The sequence below is a fragment of the Phodopus roborovskii genome, unplaced genomic scaffold (assembly GCF_943737965.1).
Source record: "Phodopus roborovskii unplaced genomic scaffold, PHOROB, whole genome shotgun sequence".
Classification (NCBI taxonomy): Eukaryota; Metazoa; Chordata; class Mammalia; order Rodentia; family Cricetidae; genus Phodopus; species Phodopus roborovskii.
Window position 1 is genome coordinate 8,473,118 of NW_026126540.1, and position 20,718 is coordinate 8,493,835.

Genomic DNA, 20,718 nt, shown 5'->3' on the forward strand with positions numbered 1-20,718 from the left:
ACATTCAGTATATTTAGGCAAAGCCCTTTTCATCCTACAAATCTTTCTTTTCAAACAATTTTGCAAGGAGAATTAGTCCTGTTGAGTATAGTTTTGACAATCATGCAATGAAATTTCACTGTTGATTTTTTTCTTCCTCAGGAATGTGTAGATTGTCCTATTTATTAGGCATTTGACTAACTGTGTCATAATTAAAATTATATTAATAATTATCAAGTATATTATCATATTGACAAAAATTAATTGCTATACATTTTTAAAATTATCCTGTCATTATAGCCATTGGCGTATTATTTTTCAAAAATCAGAAAATAAAACAAGTGTATTTTTAAAGAAAAAATATTTATTGCTTTAGTTCTTGTATCTCCATATTTGACCATTAATCCACTAAAAACAGCATTTTGCAGTATATAAGTAATTGATAAAAATAATGTTCTAAACTGCCTGGATTATCTATACTTACTCTTTTATAATGTAAGACATAATTCCTTGTCATATTTTGAGACATAAATAAAAAAAATCTGTCTAAAATAGGCAACAGCTCTATGGTTTTGTTTAATGATATAGAAATAGTTCTTCATGTATTAACCCTACAGAGACTAATGTGATATGTAATTTAGATTTACATACCTTCAACTTGTGATTAATTTAAATCAAACATTTGTTTCACCTGTGAATCTGTACAAAGTGCAATATGCAAGAGTTCCTATACATGGATTTCTGCTGTCTCTCCCCCTCCCCACACACACACATGCGCACACACACATACACCACAGTGTGAAGGCAAAGGATTTTCTCTTAGAAATCCCATGGTTTCTTTGGCTATGGAATTATTGGACGGGACTGTTTCATGTGAAAAGTTATATTCAGGATGATGCCTGAAGCATGTTTTCTTATGCGTGATAGTCATATTTTATTTCACTATAATCTTTCCCAGACACTATGGCTCTTATTTTTCTTATTCTTTCTTGCCTCTTTTTATATTAGTAGCAATTATTTTGTTGTTTTAGTATTTCATATTAACAGTAGTTTTATAAATAAATTGTAGGAAACACTGTATAAAATATGACATCCAGTGTTTCAAAATCCCATTCAGTTTTTCAAAGTACTTTTATATATGTGGTTCTGAATATATGGGAGTGAATAAAACCATAGTATGTAACAGTTAGTAAAAACTGTAAAGTTATTCAGGATAATAAGATCAGAGCAGCACATTGTATTAATATACACATAATTAATTCTCAAAGTTCATATTCTGTGAATTAATAAAACAACTTCTAGTGATTCGGTTCTGAAACATTAGGTAAAATACAAAGTGAAAGATGTGAGGAATCGATATTGTCCTCTGGCATTTCTCTCTCTGCTGTATAATAGCACTCTTGGTTTATGTGGAAAGAGCTACTGGTATTTTGCCTTCATCTACAGGAAAACGAACGTTCTATAAAGGGTAAATCTATTAATTAGAGACCCATACAACTCTCTTTCTTGCTAGTATAATCGTTAAATTGATTTTTCCAGTCCATCATGTAATTGCTCCAACGATGGAATCCTGCTTTCCACTTCTGTTCTGTTTCATCAATATTTCCTGTAAAACATGTAATACATTGCATTAATCTAAAGTTTAATCTGTGTTTACATGTCCTGAAAAATAATTCTAATTATAGATGATATTTTCTTCAATTATATGGTATATCAGGGTTTTATTTTTCATTATTTATTATCAACTTCTCTTACTACTTTTATTAATGACCTCTTTAAGGATTACAAAAACTTCATAATACTAAATGTACATACAGAAAGGCATTGGGATATTATTCTTAGTCAAAGTGCTTATATGTAAATATCTGCTAATCTATAAAGAGAATATTGTAGTTATCACTCCATTCAGATTTTTATAATCACTAAAATATACTTTCATTCCATATGATGCTCAATTGTTTACTCTGTTGACCATGAGAAGGCAACTTAATATTTCTTTTGTAAAACAAAAAGGTAGATAAGAAAATATTGGCCTTTAAGTAGCGTGTGAGATTCATCTGATGATTACACCATTAATCATTATTCTACAAGTATAAATTTATTAGTGTGAAAGGGAAAAAATGAAAGATGGAATGGCTAGCACTATAAATTGTGACCATTTAGAAAAGTAAAAAAAGAAAGTAGGAGGTTGTTCTTAAATTTATAATAAATATTGGTAAGTATCATTAAATATTGATTTTCTTCAATAAAAATTTATCTATGTATGTCTTACATTTATTTTTAGAAAATATTCTAACTTAGAGATATAATTATAAATAATAACACAATTTTCCTCATTTTTTGTTAAGGTGGCCATACTATATGATATGGACATTGTGTTGAGAAAGAGCATCATAATATAATATATAGAATAACTACTTTTTGTAAAGAAGTTAAGTCTATTGAAGAGCCTTCCCTAGAGTTTTGTGTAGAGTATTTGTAAGGATCCTCTACTCATGCCCTATAATGTTCACTAAATAAAGTATATGTGGGAAAATAAACTTGTTTCTTTTGTGACATGAAGCACGGTGAAACAAAGCATACTCCCTCATTCTCTTCAGTTTGTCACTTTCAATAATATACATAAAGTAAAGAAATGCAGAAAAGTAAAAAAAAAAACTTACATGAATATGCAACATATTAAAGGGAAAAAAATCTTACAGATGTGAGTAACAACCATAGAACTAATTAGGGACAAGAACTTTGCAACAGTTCACTACGAATAAGATAAAAGTCATCAATATCCATAAAATTAACAGTACTCATGTTTTTTTTTTTTCCAGGAAAGATCACATTGAATAAGTGATATTAAGTGGAAACATCAAATGCAGAATTTTAGGCATCTGTATTATTTCTTGAATAGCAAAATGCCAAATGCCAATCAGAGGCAAATTTAACATTAAATATTTTTATACTAAAGAAAAATGTGTTTGAAATACAGTTTAAAATTGAGTGTAAATGAAACATAAAGTACAAATAAAATGAAAATAGCAAAGTTGGCATGTTGTTGATAGGAACCAGCAAACAGAAGCAGCACAGCCTGAGTATTGGAGAGACTGTGGGGATGTGTCATAATGCAGCTACAGGGGAACCTTGCATGCAGTGAAATCTAATACACCCAGGAATCAACTACCAGGACCTGTCAGACCTCCACTTGAAATTACTAAGCAGCTGTGCTTAAGTTAGAATTTAAATTCCTTAGCATGTTGTATAGGACACTTTGTCCTGTGTCTATGGTTATCAGGCTCCTCTCTCCAGGATGCCTTCCTATTAAGATTCAGTGCAGGTGTCTTCTTTTAATAGCTTTTCATGATCCTGGACTGTGCCTCTGCCAATTCACTGTGAGTGAGCTTGCATCATTCTTATGAGGGGCTTTATGGAGAGCACAGTCCCTTCCTAGGTTACTAGAACAGAGCACACTCTCTGTAAACAGTTATCATATTAACAGAGTAAAATGAAAAGAAGGGAAATCATATTTCTATCCAGTTATACTAATCAAAATTGTGCAACAATTTGTTAAATGCAAACCATGTAGAAATAGTAATCTACTTAAACATACTACTTATTTAGAAATTTATCTCTTTCCAACTTTTAACATTTTATGCATAATTGATCATGTGATTTTTTTGTTTTGAATATAAAAATGTATATTTTGTATTAGTCAATGTTTTTAAATCCACTATCTTCTTGAAAATTATTTTTATTTTTAAGGTTATAATGAAAACACACAATTTCACCCTTCCCTTCCCTTTCTCCAAATACTCACAAAAGCTTTTCCTTGCTAGTTTTCAAATTCATGGCCTCTTTTTTCATTAAATGTTATATACAAGTATTTATGTTCTGCTAGATGCCACCCAGATACCCACCAAATAAAGCATCCTGTTCTGTTTTTTAGCAAGAATGTTAGGTGATACTCTGAAAAGAGTGCTACACTGGAATTAATCATACCAATATACAATTGAACAATATTGATATCTTCAAATGTACATAAAAACATTTTATACTAAACTGGAAAAAAATTACTCATAAATTCTAATTAGAAATGAATGACCAAAATTAAATTCAATGAAGTTAAAACTGTTCTTATGCAATACGACAACAAATAATTCCATATTTATTTTCTAGACATTAGATGCCTAATAATAGCATTAAAAAAGCAAAGAAAACTTGAAGTTATCATAGAATTTGCATAAATAAATTCAAATTAAGTGATAGTTTTGACCTGATCATTTCTTAAAACCAGAAAAGTTCTTTATAAATAAGTTAACAATTTCCATATTAATTTTTGAGGTATACTAATAGGACATAAATATATATAATGTGAATTTACATGTATAAATATAAATCAGCTTAATTGTTTATGTACCTTGATACTTAACCTATTAATTTGCTACCTAATACTAAAACATTTATCTATGCATTTATTTATAAATGTGTTTTAATTTTTTAAAAATTATGTACATTGATTGTAGGTCTTTGTGCTGTGACTGGAGTACAAGTAGCAAACAGAAGCCAGTATCCAGTCTCTTGGATCAGGAGTACCAGGCAACTGTGAATTTTCCAACACAGGTGATGGAATCTACATAGGGTCCTTTGCAAGAATAGCATACTCTCACCTGCTGGGTCCACTCTCTAGCCCTTAATTTAATTATTATAGAATTTTGTTTTCTGAGTGATTTATCTAATTTTAATTTGCTTCAAATAACACAAATATTTTTCTAGATATAGAACAGGAACATCTTGCTTTATTGGTGTACTTGGGGCCTGTGGATGGGTTGGAAGATATAAATGAATAATGTTTTTTATTTATTTGATGTTTCACAGAGGGGGTGGGTGGAAAAAGAGAAGCAGAAGCAGGTATTCATGGGAAGCTGTATGGAAATCAACTTTTTTTCAATTTACTTTTCATTATCGTTGTTTCTTCCCACATTTTTGTCTCATCTGAAAGTACCAGGTTCTCTTTTCTATGAAGGGGAACAGTCCTCTTTGTCTTAAAAAAGAAACCATGGAGGGATACTCCCTTAAACTAGAGAGAAGCTGAAGGGCCTAGTCCCTTCTTCAAATGACTTGACAGATTTTGTTGATCCCTACTGGAAGGCATCACCCTCCCTGGGGAGTGGGGAGGGGATGGGATGGGATGGGAGGGTGGTTGGTGCCACTAGAGGGAGGAGGGATGGGTGGGGGAATGGGGATTGATATGCAAAATAAGAAAAAAAAAACAAAAACAAAACAAACAAAAAAAGAAGCAGAATGAGGAAATCTAAAACAAAACTGAAATTCTTTTGTTTAGACAAAGGAAAGGGTTAGTGTTTTGTGTCCCTTGGGATATAGTACTCTAATACAATTGAAACTTATATCCTGTATTTCTGAGGGAAAAACCAAAGCTTTGTTCACAAGAGCTTTGCTGAGGATTTTGTTCCTAGTCATAAGTCACAGTCTCATCATTGTGTTCTCATACATATAGAAACTGAGAAATTATGTCAGGCTTTTATTTTTTTATTTTGTTTATTGTGTTTAATAAGAACACTCACTAATCCCACAGATGAAGGATCCATGCTCCCAATCTCATGAGTTCTGAAGGAGCCCTCTTCTAGTTCCATCACCCATAGAATTAGGATTTCAATACATGAGTTCAGTATCCAAATATTCAGCCTACTGTCGGGAATGAAAAATGGGTGAACTGTCCCAAATTTCTAGTAGAAACAAAGCAGAGGAATTCAAGTTGACAGACAATGCCTTTGCTGCTTAAAAACAGCAGTCCATGAATTCAACAGAGGCTCACTGAAAGGCTACCAAGCCTATTGCTGCCTTCCCTAAGTTTAAAAAGTTACAGACAGTATTAAAATAATAGATAATTCTTTATGTGGTAGCTGTAAGAATTATGTTTTTCTGTCATAATTTGGGTGTTGAATGAGATGCCAGAGTGAGTCCTATGAGAATGGGGTTGGGCATTGTGAAAATTACTATGGTAGGAAGTTAATCATGATAAAGGTTAATCATGAAGTAAACTTTTGTTTACTTATTTTTGTTAATGATAATAAATACAAATTTTGATAATGAAACTATTGTGGTATTTTTTTTTTCTGCATCACCTTTCCATGGTCTAATCTTTAGTTGTTAGTCTTACTAAATTGGAACTATCAACTAAGTTAAAGATTGAGCTATTTAGGGTTTTTCTTCCATTTTCATACGTGTGTGTGTGTGTGTGTGTGTGTGTGATATTTTTCAAACCACCAGTGTAGCTCTCCCGCCTGTTCTGGGGATCCCCTGCCTCCACCTTCCTGTACTGTAGTTATACTTACATGGGTTTAGGGAATCAAAACACTAAACAGTTCATCTTTTCCACAGACCTCTAGTGCATTTAAATGTATATGGGCAAAGGAACATGCTCCATGGCTAGTCAATCATTAGTCAAGAAATCACTGTATCTAATGTGTTTCCCTAGTGAGATAATGTATTTTTCTTTTAAATATTATCTTATATTTTTAATAAGAGACTATTTCTGTCATTGATAACAAGGAAAGCATAATTTCTGTCTCCTTTTAAAAATAGGTATGGGGTACTATAATATTCTCAGGAAAAATATGAACCTGAAAATTTTGATACAAACACTGAACATTTTATTTCTTGCACATGCATCCAATAATGGCCAGGCATAGACTGAGAATAGACTAGAAGTGAAGTGCTGGATTCTATGTGTTTAAACAAGTGTTAAGAATCACTGAATTTGAGAACATTTATTGCTCTAATGTAAACTAGGGCTGAAGTGGTACTTAGAAAGGTTTAATGACTTTCCATGTGATATAAAGTAAGTATTTCTTATTTCAAGAAAGGCTGTCAGTAGTAATTCTGAGAAATTTACTTTGGTTTGTAGATCTAACTTTGAAAAAATTAAATTCAGCCCAAACCTTTACAAATTTTAACACCTGAAAAATATGAAGTATGGCTTGAATATGATCTTACATACAAAATCATCCAAACATTACCTATTTATAGAACTCCAATATTGTAACCTCAAACTTGGCTAAATCTGACAATTTTAAATTAATACATTATTCCAAAATGATGTAATTTGTGTTACTTAAACTTCAAAATATGTGTGCAGATTCACTGTTAATTTCTCTGTCTCTGTATGTCTCTCTGTCTGCATCTCTGACTCTCTGTCTCTCTATGTATAGGTAAATATGAGTGGATACATTTCTATGCCTCATTAATTGAGTATGAACAGAGGAAGGTCATATGTCATATGTCATATATAGATTGATGTGGGGGTGCCTTCTTAAAACCTTCAATCACTTCCTTTATATAAATAAATACAAACATACAGCCACACACACACACACACACACACACACACACACACACATATATGACACAAAACCACTCATTCAAATATGAGGTTGTTGTTTCAGTTTCTGTTAAGCTCAATGCCCAAAGAATCCCCCATCTCAATCTACTTGTCTCTGACCCCATTGCTCAGTGATAGGGTGGAAGTTATCATCCTCAGCTTTTCAGTCCTCCAACTTTGTCTTCCCTTATTTCTTAGTTTGTTTCTATTATTCAAAATTAATTTTATTTACTTCTTTTGGGAGCATGAGGCAGTTAAGGCAGAGAATCCAAACTCAGGTCTCCCTGCTTTTGCAGCGAGTATTTTACCCAATGACTCTTCTTTTCAGCCTCAAAAATATATATATTTAACCTGAAGACATTTTTAGTGATATTCAGAATGCATTAGAAATATAAAACTTAAGTAAAAAATTATATTTCAAGATGTACTAAATCTATCCTAAGGCAAATTAAGATGTGTTGCACAGTTTTGCTTAAATTGTAGAGATGCTTTCTGCTTTTGGAAACAGCCTCAGTTGAAAAGAAAGTTTTTCACATAGACATTTTTTGCATCCTACTTTCCAAATTGTTGGTACTCCAATTATGGCACATTAGTAAGTAAATTACCATGGATTCCTTGTGTTTAAATAATAACTGTACTGCCTTTTAATAACCATATCACTTAAATTTATATCCTCGCTCTCTCATTAATTTTTTTCAACATAGAATGCAACCTTCGTATTTAAACTAATCTTTTGTAGAGATTAGAATATGTGGATTGTGGTATGTTCAATCTGTTTGGGTTTCTTGGCAGATTAAGTGAGTTACCTCATTGTTACTCACACCCGGGGAACACAAGGACAGCACTGTTGCTCAGCCAAGGGACACAGAAACTCATCTCTGGATATATATTATGTCACAGAACATTTAGTCACACTCAGAGCACAGATATATCATTAATAGATGAAGTACACAATTATAAGTGTGATAATCAATGTCTGATAATCAAAGAGCATATTAAATATCCTAACATATCTCTGAGATGTTTAAATTTTTTAAACTAACCCAAATTCTCTGAAAAAGAATTCAACAATGTGCATTACTTTTTCATATCTAACACTTACTTTGACAATGCAATTTGTAGACATGGCCTGCCATGTGATGGCTAGCTAAAATCACTGTTTTTAATTAATAAAAGGTGTCCTCTTTTCTATTATACACAAATCATTTAAGATATTTATTTATATTACATGATTATTAAGTTACAATTCTACACATTTTCAAATTAATTCTCACCAAAAAACATATTTAGGTGGCCAAATAAAACTGAATAGTTTAAAATTAAAATTGACAATGTTATCTTCATTTTTTAATTAATTAATGTTCTGTAGCTACACAAGAACAGTAAATTAAGTTTAAAACAAAATAATGTCTATAAAATGAGTGCAAAATCACGAAAATATTAAACTTAGCATTCATAAAGAATATACACTACAGAACTAGAATGGTACTCTATAGCATTCTCTTTGATATGTAGTAATAAAAAAAGTAAAAACATAATTATAATTTCTGGAGACAATTAATGATCTAGGCTGACAAATATACCTAGTTAATAAAGCATTTTGGAAATATAAATACTAAATACTTTCAAAGACTAAAATTAGTGATTATACTTAGATAACTAAGTCAATAACTCCTTCACATTTAATTTTAACTTCATTTGAGAAAGTATACATAGTTTTTTCTTTGTGTTATGGGTATGGTTTAATGTGAGAAAACACTGTACTCTTTGAGTTAGGTTCTCCCACTAGACCTGGAGGTGACTGACTCTAATCTACTAGTTTAGACTAGCTGAATTTGTTCCAAAGATGTTCTCTCTTGGATTCAGAGAACTGCTATTACAGATACACCATTACCACAGCCCAGGTGTTATGTGGTGCTAGAAACAAAATACAAGTTCCCATGTTTGCATAGTAAGCACTACACAGGTTATAAATCTTTAATTTTTGAAAATATTTTATTCATATTCATATACTATATTGTGACCAAAGATTATATCGTTAATCTCCTCTCACAACCTTCCCTCTTCCCAACCAATGCAAATGTAGCATTTTGTTTCCCTCTTTCTGTTGAGAAACTATCACCTAAAACACAGCATTTGAGCAAAGATCAAGTAAAGAGTATCTCAAAATTGAATAGTCCAGTTTTCCTTAATTTTTCACAACCCACAATAAATTAAATAAGCAAATGGAAGAAGCACATACCTGTCATTTCCACAACTTTAGGAAAAAATAGATTCCAAAATTGGCATTGTGGAGCACGAAGTTTAGAATTTATTCTTGATTTTTCTGTGTTCAAGGCTAGGTATTTTTGTTCAGTACTTGTGAAGACAGGCCACATTGTGGTATTGTTCTGGGTCCCATTGGGATGTCTAGATAATTAAAGAGAGATTGATAATTTTTATTATTTATTTATTTATTGATTGATTTTTTGAGGGTGAGATGCTTTAATTTCTTTGAATTTCCAGGAACTACTGACAGTGTCTAATAGATGTCACCACTGTCTTTTTGACAGAAACCAGGTGAAGGTTGTAAAATACTACTTTTTTTTTTTTTTTAATTTTACGTGTTGATCCAAGTTCCCTCTCCCGCCTTCACTCCCTTCCTCTTACCCTCTCTGCCCCCTCACATGCACCATGACCACCCTCCCCTCCCATCCCCCCACCCCAATTCCAAATGTAGGGCAATGCCATCCAGGTGGAGTCATATAGATCTATCAAGTCATTTGAAGTAGAGACTTGGAATTCTCTCCTGTCTCTAGGTTAAGGCAGTATCCCTCCATGTGGGATGTGTCTGCAAGGTCCTTTATTGCACTAGAAATACATCCTGGTTCCACTGTCTGAGTTCCCTTAGACTGCTCAGTCCTTCTGGCTGAGATCCATATTCAGGAGGGCCTGAGTAAGTCCTATGCTGGATTCCCAGCTATCAATCTGGGGGCCCTGCTATCTCCTCCTTGTTCTGGTCAGCTGTTTCTATGTGTTTCTGTAACTTGGTCTTGTCCTCTCCCTCTGCATCTGGATTATAGTTCAACTCAGTGTTTAGGTATGGGTGTTTGCTTCTGTTTCCAACAGTTACTAGATTAGGGCTTCATGATGGTGGATAAGTTAGTTGTTGAACTCACTATCAGGGAAGGGCATTTATGGTAGCCTTTCCACAGTTGCTCAAATTGTTGGCAGCAGTATTGTAGGTCTCTCTCTCTCTCTCTCTCTCTCTCTCTCTCTCTCTCTTTCTCTTTCTCTCTCTCTTTTTCTCTGTCTCTCTCATTCTCTCCTTAGTCTTCTATTCCTACCCTGACTCAATCTTCCTAGTTGCACATGCTTTCCTTTCCTCCCCCTCTCTCCTACTTCTCTCTCCATTCACTGCGCCCCCCCCCACTTCCCCTGTGTTGTGGGGGACTTGTCCTTTCCCACTTCTGTGAGCGACTTTATATGAATATCTTAGAATACACCTTATAACCTAGTTCCTCTGGTGGTGTGAATTATAGGCTGGTGATTCTTTCCTCTAGGTCTGAAATCCGTATATGAGCGAGTACATACCATGTTCCTCTTTTTGTGACTGGGTTACTATGTTCATAGCAGCATAATTTGTAATAGCAAGTACATGGAAACAACCAAGATGCCCCTCAACTGAAGAATGGATAAAGAGTATGTGGCATATCTACACAATGGAATACTACTCTGCAGAAAAAAATAATGAAATCTTGGAATTCGCAGGCAAGTGGATGGCACTTGAAGAAACCATCCTGAATATTCATTGTTATTAAATCATTGTTAGAATAAAATGTTTCTTTAAAATTGCTAACAAATTTCAAACAATATTTGAAAATAAAGCTGAGGCCATATTTTGATGATGTCAAGAAGAAATTAACAGGGTTTTAAGATGTCATGCATGAATTTCATTTTTAGTATCTTCATTAACAATATTAATGAAAGCTACAAAAACTGAAATTCAGTACGTGCACTTATGTGATTCATAGAAAATATTTTAAGTCTTGCAAAATATTTCTTTTTTAAGCATATCATTTTTTACTAACTTTTTGGGAATTTAATACAATGTACTCAGATCACACTTGCTTTCCATTCCTCCTGGCAATGAGATTTTGGGCAAGTTAAGAAAAGTAAATAATAATAAAAATAATAATAATAATAATAATAAACCTAAGCCACTAAGACACGTGGGAAAGTAAGAGAAGTAATAGAGTTAATATAAAAAGTGTATATTGAATCTGTTACTTAGTCCAAATAATAATAAACAGTGCCTTCGAGGTTCAGAGCAAAGAAGCTAGTTTAAAGTTAGGATATTAGTGTTGTCACATTTATATATGACAGCCTAAGAAAACAGTGGGATTGTGCCTGTATAAGTTTACTGTTCTTCAAAGGATTTGTGGCCTCATTTTTGATGTGGTAATGAGAATACTATGTAAACCTAAGTGGTACATGCTTTTATTCCTATAATAAAGAGAGGATTCAAGTGATAGAAATAAAAAATCCTTCCTTCTCCCAGCTTTATTCTATGCAAAATTACTGAAGAAAATTTCTAGTTGAACTTTCTACAAATAGTAAGCAAGGCTCCATCATTCATATAGCAATTGTAAATGGTTGTTAGATAGGAATTACAAAACTTTGACATTGAGAGGAAATTATGATAAGAAAGTTTGGAAGAATAGCTGGTGTTCATCCAAAATAGTTATCTAGAGGCAGATTGCATCAAGAACTTGTGTTGAATAGACATCACAAATGCACATTTCATCCCAGGCACAGGCATACTCAAGCATGAATTTAGAAGCATCAGCAAGAAATAGCTTCCCGATGGCCTAGTTGATTTTGTGTAGAAATTGGATGATTTAGAAAGGATTATTAATAACCAGAGTTATTTAAGCTAAACCAGTATCATCCTTAGATTGAAACTCCAGCTTGAGGGTATTATTTGAAGGAGGTCAAGGGGAAAATGTGGTTTGATCACAGATGGCACACAGCCTGGGAGAATCATGGGATCCTTTACCTTTCTCTAAATGCTGTAGAAACTAACAGGTCCAGCTGCTGGAGGCTGGATGTTAAATGAGAGGAACCAGTGGTGCGATGCAGAATGGCAAATTTGTGTTGCTAAACTGCTCACTTTCCCTCTAATTCCTCTCTAATTAACTTATGGCAATGTGTTAACCACACACTCCTTCCTGGCTGATACAATTGGTGGCTGAGACAGAACTGACTTGTTTAGGGGTTCAAAAGCAGGACACTAATGGTACCATCAGAGTGCGTTTAGCAAACTTTGTCCTTTGACGTGACTTATGATGTCTCACATTATAACTTAGGGGTAATAGATTCGTTGTGCTTATGGATGCAGATATGATTTTCAAAAACATGATTGAAGCAGCTATTCAAGCAACAGACTATTTTACACCGTAGTTTGAAGAAATCTCCCAAGAATTGAAACTTGAAAAGAATACAATTTCTTCTTATCTTTATCAATTAAAAACTTGTGAAATGCAGTGTATTTCCCAGACACCCGTTTCTGAAACAGGATGTAATTCAGATCTCACTTATAAAACACATTTCAATATCTTGAGTCTGCTATTTCTATAAAACATTTTCTTCCTTTGTCATAAAACAAAGAGTGTAAAGCGATTTTAACATATAAAAAATCCAGAATCTTCTCCTACATTCTTATTGCCAGATCTTTTTCACTTTGAGATATACAAAATGTTTTAAAGCTTATTTATCACATTCTTCCTACGATGTAGGTCTGAAAGATTATGTGACAAATTTTTTCAAGTCTATGGTATAGAAACATACCCAGATTTTTATAAATATCTGGGCAGATATTTCCTGACTTCTTTATGAAATACATTAAGGAAACAACATGTATTAACTTAATCTATCCTGGTAAGAAATAGTGGAAATATAGTTTCCTCTTGCTGTTTCTTAAAAATACGATACTAATCTTTCTTATTTTAACAAAGGAAATTAAGGTATATAAGTTATTGTGTAGGGAAATGATTCCTAGTACAATGCTCATTCCACAAACACAACAAGCTGAATTTATACCCCATGTCTATGTAAAAGCTAGTTGTAGTTGTAGCAGCTCTTTTGTAACTTCCAGTGCTGAGAGGCAGGAGAGAGAAGCCTGCAGCACATTGCCGAGGAGTCTAGCTGAATCAGCTAATTTCAGGTTCACTAAGAGATCTGTATTGAAATAATGTGGAACTTGACTTTGGAGGATACTTAACCCATATGAGAACATGTATGCATGCACATATGCACATACCTGTATATAAAACATTCAGAATACTAATTAGCATATTTTAAACTAGACTGGGTAGCTAACTTTAGGGAGAAAAGTTTGGAATGTGCTTTACTATCGCTGAAATGTAATCATTGTTATGAAATCATAGTTATGAAATGAAGAGCAATTTGAAATATTTAGTTAGATACTGGTTAAATATTTGTAAGGCAAAAGTGCCAATTATTTATGTCTTCATATTTCAAAAACATAACTAAGCACAGTTCTTTCTTAAAAACTAGAGGATCTATTAGAGATTTTGAGTCCATTCAGTCATTCAAACAAATATTTTATTAATTCTAATCATTCACTGTGTCAAATATTACTTTAATCATTGGATATTGAACAAAACAAAATAAGAAGTACTGAATTTCATAAGAAATAGAGACAATATGATACATAAATAAAATACATTGTATATTAGACATGTCTTAGATATGACTATAAATGGAGACTGGAAGTTACAGAAAAGAGTTTTGGAGTAGTAGGAGGCAATGTAAAATAAAGACTGAACTACTTGTTCTAAGTTTAAACTGACATAGATATATAAATTTCTTCATATTATACATCGCCATTTCTTCAAACACTTATCATTTACACAATTAAAATCTTGCTAACTACTTAAAATCCATAGTGCATTAATTTTATTTGTAGTTACCTTATATTTTTGGACTCTCCTGCTATATCTGATACTTTATACTTATGACTAATGTGTAAGTAATCATATTCAGGTGATAATTTTGGTTAATAGAGTGACTACCTGTGAGGCTAGCCATAGTGATAATTGGAGATTTGGAATTGATTGTGAAAAAAAATAGTTACTCATTTAAAGAGCTGATACTACCACTCATGTGACAATCAGATTCTTAATGAAAGGAATGGGTCCAGCAACATGAGCAAAGACAACATCAAAAATTTCTGTACAATGAAAGGGAACACGACACTGTGATTCCCAAGCTTAAGAAAGATTCCGTGGTTGTTAGTTGCTTCTGTCCATATTTCCATAATTTAAGTGTGAATAATGCATCTCTGAAGACAGTTTGACCTGTTGGCACATCTGAACAGATAATCATGACAGTCTTATTCATGTAGGAAGACTTAGCCTGAAATTGTCCAGCATCATTATCTAGTTGGGCCCTGGACAGTATAAGAGTAAGAAAAACTGGTTGGGTTCTAAGTTGGGTTTATTTCTGTTTACTTCTTACCACATTTGAGCTTGGGTTTGAGAGAACTATCAGTGTCAAGCTTCTATGACAATAACTTCCCCTTGAATTGGAAGATAATTGGTCTACCCCTGTAATCAGATTTATTAATACCCCATCTATCATCATAGAGCCCTCATGCAGTAATTGATGGAACAAGACACAGAGATCCACAACCAAGAACCAGGTTGAGCCTTAGGGAACAGAATCCAGTTGAAGAGAGTGAGAGGGGAACATATGAGCAAAGTAGGTCAATATAATGATGGAGAAATCTACAGAGATAGCTGATCCAAGCTTAGAAACTCATGAACTATAGACTGACAACAGTAGAGAATATAGGGGACAGAACTAGGCCTTACATAGGTAGGAGGCATTTGTGAAGCTTAGATTATCTGAGGGGCTCCCAGCAGTAGGACCATGATACATGTTGGAGCCCATTCCCTGTGGTTGGATGCCATGCTCAGCCTTCATGCATGGGAGAGGAGCTTGGCCCTGCCTTGACCTATTGGGCCAGACTTTGCTGACTTCTCATGGGAGCATTTATCCATGAGGAAGAGTGGACTATGGGTGGGATGAAGGGGAGGAAAGGAGGGTCAAGAGAAAGCATGGGAGGGAGACCTGTGGTTGTAATATAAAATGAAATTAAAAGGAATAAATATTTTCAAAAAGTTGCTTTTGTCAGAATATTTTGTCACAACAACTGAAATTAAGCTAACACATTTAGAAATAGAAACAATATAAACTCTCATTTATAGAAGAATGAATAAAACAAATATTTCATATATATGTATATACTTTTATATATATATATATATATATATATATATATATATGGAAATTTTGTTTTAACATTAAAAGAAAGATATTCTATTAATTCTCAAAAATGGAAGGAGGTGGAAGATACTACATTATGTAAAATAATTCAGACACCAGAAGATAAGTGTGTTATATTCTTTCTTGCATGAGCATTCAACTATAGTATGATATCAATATAGAGTTACTATGTAGAACTAAGGGTTGGTTTGAGCAGTAGAGAGTCACTAGAGGAAGGTTTGAAAATAAGTGTATAGAAGAGCAAGCGTGAGGACTACGCCTTGCTGTTCTACAGTGAGGCAAGGTGACCATTGCTTACATACTACAGAGGCTATCAATACCTACAAGTGTAAAGCTAAGGATACCTGAATACCCTAACTGCCTCTACATGTGCACAGATTCATCACAATGCCACTCTTATATTAGCTTTAAGTTTAAATCATTGGAATAATAGTGTCCATTATTTAATCATTATTTTATGTTTCTTGAGTTATAATATAGTATCCTAATATGCATAACTTAAATGATAACAAATTTAAAAATATCAAATGGCAGCAAAGATTTACATGCTATGGTTACTTGTTTATGAGATAATTCTGTATTAAATTTGAAATCCAAATGGAGATGGTATTTATGTAGGTAAATTTTAGTGATTAACCTTTATTTACTGACAGAACCTTTACATTCCAAATGATTCCCATTGTATTTAATATAGAAATTTCCTAGAAACACCCAATAAGTCAATGTGTTAATTGAACACAGGCACTGTATTTAACAATGCACATTTTGTAGTTTGCACAGTCTCTGTTTTCTTCAGGTCATTTTTCAAATCTTTCCATCTCAGATCCTCAGGGAGTCCTTCCCTAATAATCACACTGACACAGCCACTTTTATCATTTCATATTGTTTTATTCTATGTTCCCCCTCCCTTCTTCTGCTGTCCCGTGGCTTTCACCTCTGCAGTGTTTCTCCTTTTCTTTCTCCCTCCTCATCTTGCTCTGTTTCTCTTTTTTTTCCCTCTCCTTGAAGCCCAAGTCTTATTCAAGACATCATTTGATTTTCTTAATTCCAGAATGAAGCTATTCCTGAATCATATGAAGGGAGGAAGTAAGAATAGGTTATTTATATATGAAAAGCTCAGAGCAGTTACTTTAATCAACACCTTTTAACAGATTTCAAGTGTAAATGATCTCATATAAAAACTACAAACAGAAATCTTCATTCCAAACAAGATAATTTCTCTGTAGAAAGGTTCCAGTTCAAATAGAGAATTCTTTTTCATAAAACTGTGGCTTCAGATAGCCTTAAAATATTTCCCATGATAATTTTATATTTACATAAGAATAATTGATAACAGAAGATAAAGTATGTCTAAACTCTCACCTTTACAAAGTGATACACTGAATTTCATGCCGTCAGGAATAATTAGAGTCTAATTGAGCAAAGTGAGCATGAGAAAATAAGGTATTCATTTCTCGATTAGCAGAGTTGCCAGCTAATGAAAACGTTCACACGTTGTTTCTGTTATTTTGACATGTTTATATAATGAGCCAGCAAAACAATTTTCACATAGTAAATAAACTCATGTTCTATTTTTAAACACATGGCAAAAATAAACACATAGTATAATCTGCTTCAGGAACAGAGACCCCAGTCCTAGTTTTCTAGAACTACACCTGAGTAAAACAAAGGAAGGAGGAAAGATTTATTTGAACTCATGGCTTTGAAGGTTTCATCTTATGACCAACTGGATCCATTGTTTTGAAACTGGTCCATGGTAGAAGACAACTGTTTTGAAATCAGGCGGAGTATGTGACAGTGAATACCTTGAATCAAAAAGAGTGTGGACCAATAGCAAAGGATGGTCTCTCAGGTCACATTAACTAGACTATTTCTCCAGTGCATCTTCTTCGTATTTCTTCATATCATTCTCTTTCCCCACTGCAGTTACTTGACCAGTCATGAATGGATTAATCCACAGATGAGGTCAGAAACCTCCTGATCCAATCCCAACATGAAATCCAAACAGTGAGTAAGACAAAAACTTTATGAAGACTTTTGTGCTCTAAACATGAGTGAAACACTAAAGGATAAACCATAGAGAAGAAGAAATAAAAATTTAATTTTCTTCAAGACCATATCCTAGGCTTCATTTTGCATTAGCATAATACCTTATGTTACATTCGATCATCAAGTGAACTTTAAATTCTTTCTAGGAAAATATTTTCTTCCTGTGATATCTTTATAAATTCGATCAGGTTTTATCATTGTTTTCATATAATGAATTGTTCTAAAACATTTTAAATGCCTAAAATATGTCAAAAATTTCTTTTTTTTTCAACTTAGTGAACTGTTACAATTATTTTAATTACATACTCCACTAAAAAATGTTTAACACCCTGAATCCTTTTAGCACAATTTATAAAATTAACCCGTAAATGAATCACCCATAGTTGAGAAATGACCTTTCCATTTTAGTCCATATCAGTGTCATAGTCTTGACATTTTTTGTATTTTGATCTAATGGCATTTCCAAACTTACTTTTAAAGCATCTAGAATGATTCTAATTCTTTATTTTTTTGTACATACAAATGTACACCAATAATTAGTTTGTTCATACTGCACAGCAACCAAGTATCACAAGTATGAAGCCTAGAAATGTTAGATCAAGGAAGTGGCAGATATACTGTTCTTCATTACTCAAAATCTGGCTCATATTCATTTTCTGGCTGTTTTTCCCACGGTACATAGGAAGGGGTGCTGGTCTTTCTATGGCACAAAGAAATCAATTCTATTCATGAGAATTTGGTCTACTCTGCCTAGCACAGTTCCATGGGCAATTAGATTCTGACATGTGAGTTTAGGAGAGGAAACATATCTTTCAGTGTATAGTAAGGAAAAAGCCATAATTACAGACTGTCTTATACATTTATGGATGTGCTCACTCTGAAGTTGAGTATTAGATATATAAAATGTAAAATAGTGTGTAACGTTTAATTAACATTTATCAGATTAGTGAAGTACAATGCTACAATGGACAATTAAGTAAATAACAATTATGTTTTGAGATTTAGAGCAAATCACATCTTACTTTCTTGTGTATGCTCAGTGCCTGTCACATGTCTAGGCAGAAAATACTAATCAGAGGCTTTTTGCCATAAGATCTGAGAGACTGACCCGCAAACTTTAGCACTATTTTTAGTCCATTCAGCATCATTCACCAAACAAAATAGTTTTTAGAAAATGGAAATGAAACATCCCTTTATTCTCCATGTTTGAGTGGTGTGTTAGAAATATACTATTCTAAAATTAATTAAAAATAAAATGGAATCCTTAAATAAGTCTTGATATCTGCATTATTTATGTTGTAAAATACATTGTTTCCTATGTCACATATGTGTTTTAATCTTGTTCATTCTTTTTTAAATGTATTATTATTATTATTATTACCTATCAATCCCAGTTTCCTCTTCGTCACTTCCTCCCTCCTACCTCTTTCCCACCCTCCTATGCACCCAGACCATCCTGCCCTCTCAACCCCCCCACTCTAAATGTAGGGTGATGCCTTCCAGGAGGGGTCATTCAAATCTGGACTAGGCCTTCTTTCCTGCCTCTAGGTTAAGGGAGTATCCCTCCATGTGCTATGTGCTCCCAAAATCCTTTAGTGTACCAGGGATATATCCTAGTCCACTGACCGAGGTCCCTTAAGACTGCCCAGTCCTTCTAGCTAAGACCCTTGTTCATGGGGTTGAGGCTGTCTCACGCTGGATTCCCAGCTATCAATCTGGAGGTTCATTAGCTCTACCTCGTTCAGGTCAGCTGTCTCTATGTGTTTCTATAGCCTGGACTTGTCCTACTTTTGCATTTGGATTCCAGTTCGGCTCACTGTTTAGTTGTGGGTGTTTGCTTCTGTTTCCATCAGCTACTAGATGAGGGCTCTATGATGGTGGATAAGTTAGTCCTCAATCCCATTATTAGGGAAGGATATTTATGGTAGCCTTTCCATTGTTGTTCGAATTGTCTGTTATGGTCAGTCTTGTAGGTTTCTGGACATTTCTCTAGATTCAGTTTTCTTTTCAATCCTATAATGGCTCCCTCTGTTATGCCCTCTCTCTCTTCCTCTCTCTCTCTCTCTCTCTCTCTCTCTCTCTCTCTGTCTGTATGTCTCTGTCTTCTCATCTACTCCTCCCTTGGCTCAATCTTCATCATCTCCCCTTCTTTTAAAGAAATATTATTGACATTTATTTATGTATTCATTTATGTATTAGTGTGTGTCACACCACAATGTGTGGATATCAGAAGATAGCTTATAGGAGACATGTATCTCCTTCAAAGGCTTTAGCACAGGGATTGAACTCATTCTGGTAGATTTGTCTTTCAGGTACCTTTCTTGTCTAAGCCTTATAACATCGTTTTCAAATGAAAACTTGATTCAGTTTTTTTCAATGCCTGTTTACATTCCACTATCTTTGCTCACTATACTATATACAGCAGAATTGATGACTGGAAATATTTCCTTCTTGGTGTGATAATGACAAAATTATTAGTTAAAAATAATATCTAGATTGCATAACAATGCATGGGTTCATGGGAATTTTGGCAGGTTAAAAACTAGCAAACTAGATTATAGTTCATAGGAATATCTACACCTAGCTCAATTACTGGCAACATAGATTATAGTTAATAGACATATAAACACTAAGCTCATTCTAAGTATTTTTGCCTTTATATATCCATGTATACCTATTGCAAATTGTGGGAACAAGAGAGAAAATTATTGAAAACAACTACCTAAATTCATTAACCTGTTAGGTTCTTTTTTAGTTAAACATTATGGGTTGTTCTAGTCAACAATCTCATTTCTCAAAAGAAAAGAATTGTAACATTAAAACCTTACCAACTTGCCAGTCCAAAATTCACTAATAGTTACTTTTGCAGTCTAATTATATTACGAATAGAGCTCACCTTTATATTGTTTATATTTTTTTGCAGTGGGTTCCCATAAGATGGCTCAGTAGTT

At 33.5% G+C, this 20,718-nt stretch overlaps 1 protein-coding gene across 1 annotated transcript in view; it reads right to left on the bottom strand.

Annotated features, from left to right (window-relative positions):
- Nucleotides 1-278: 278 nt before the first annotated feature.
- Bche (butyrylcholinesterase) overlaps nucleotides 279-20,718 on the bottom strand; it is an 81,605-nt gene continuing 61,165 nt past the window's right edge. The window contains exons 2-3 of the mRNA XM_051198824.1: nucleotides 9,609-9,775; nucleotides 279-1,585 (exon numbers count right to left, since the gene is read on the bottom strand). Coding sequence (XP_051054781.1) covers nucleotides 1,461-1,585; nucleotides 9,609-9,775 — 292 coding nt within the window. The 3' untranslated portion in view covers nucleotides 279-1,460. The remainder of the gene's footprint in view (nucleotides 1,586-9,608; nucleotides 9,776-20,718) is intronic.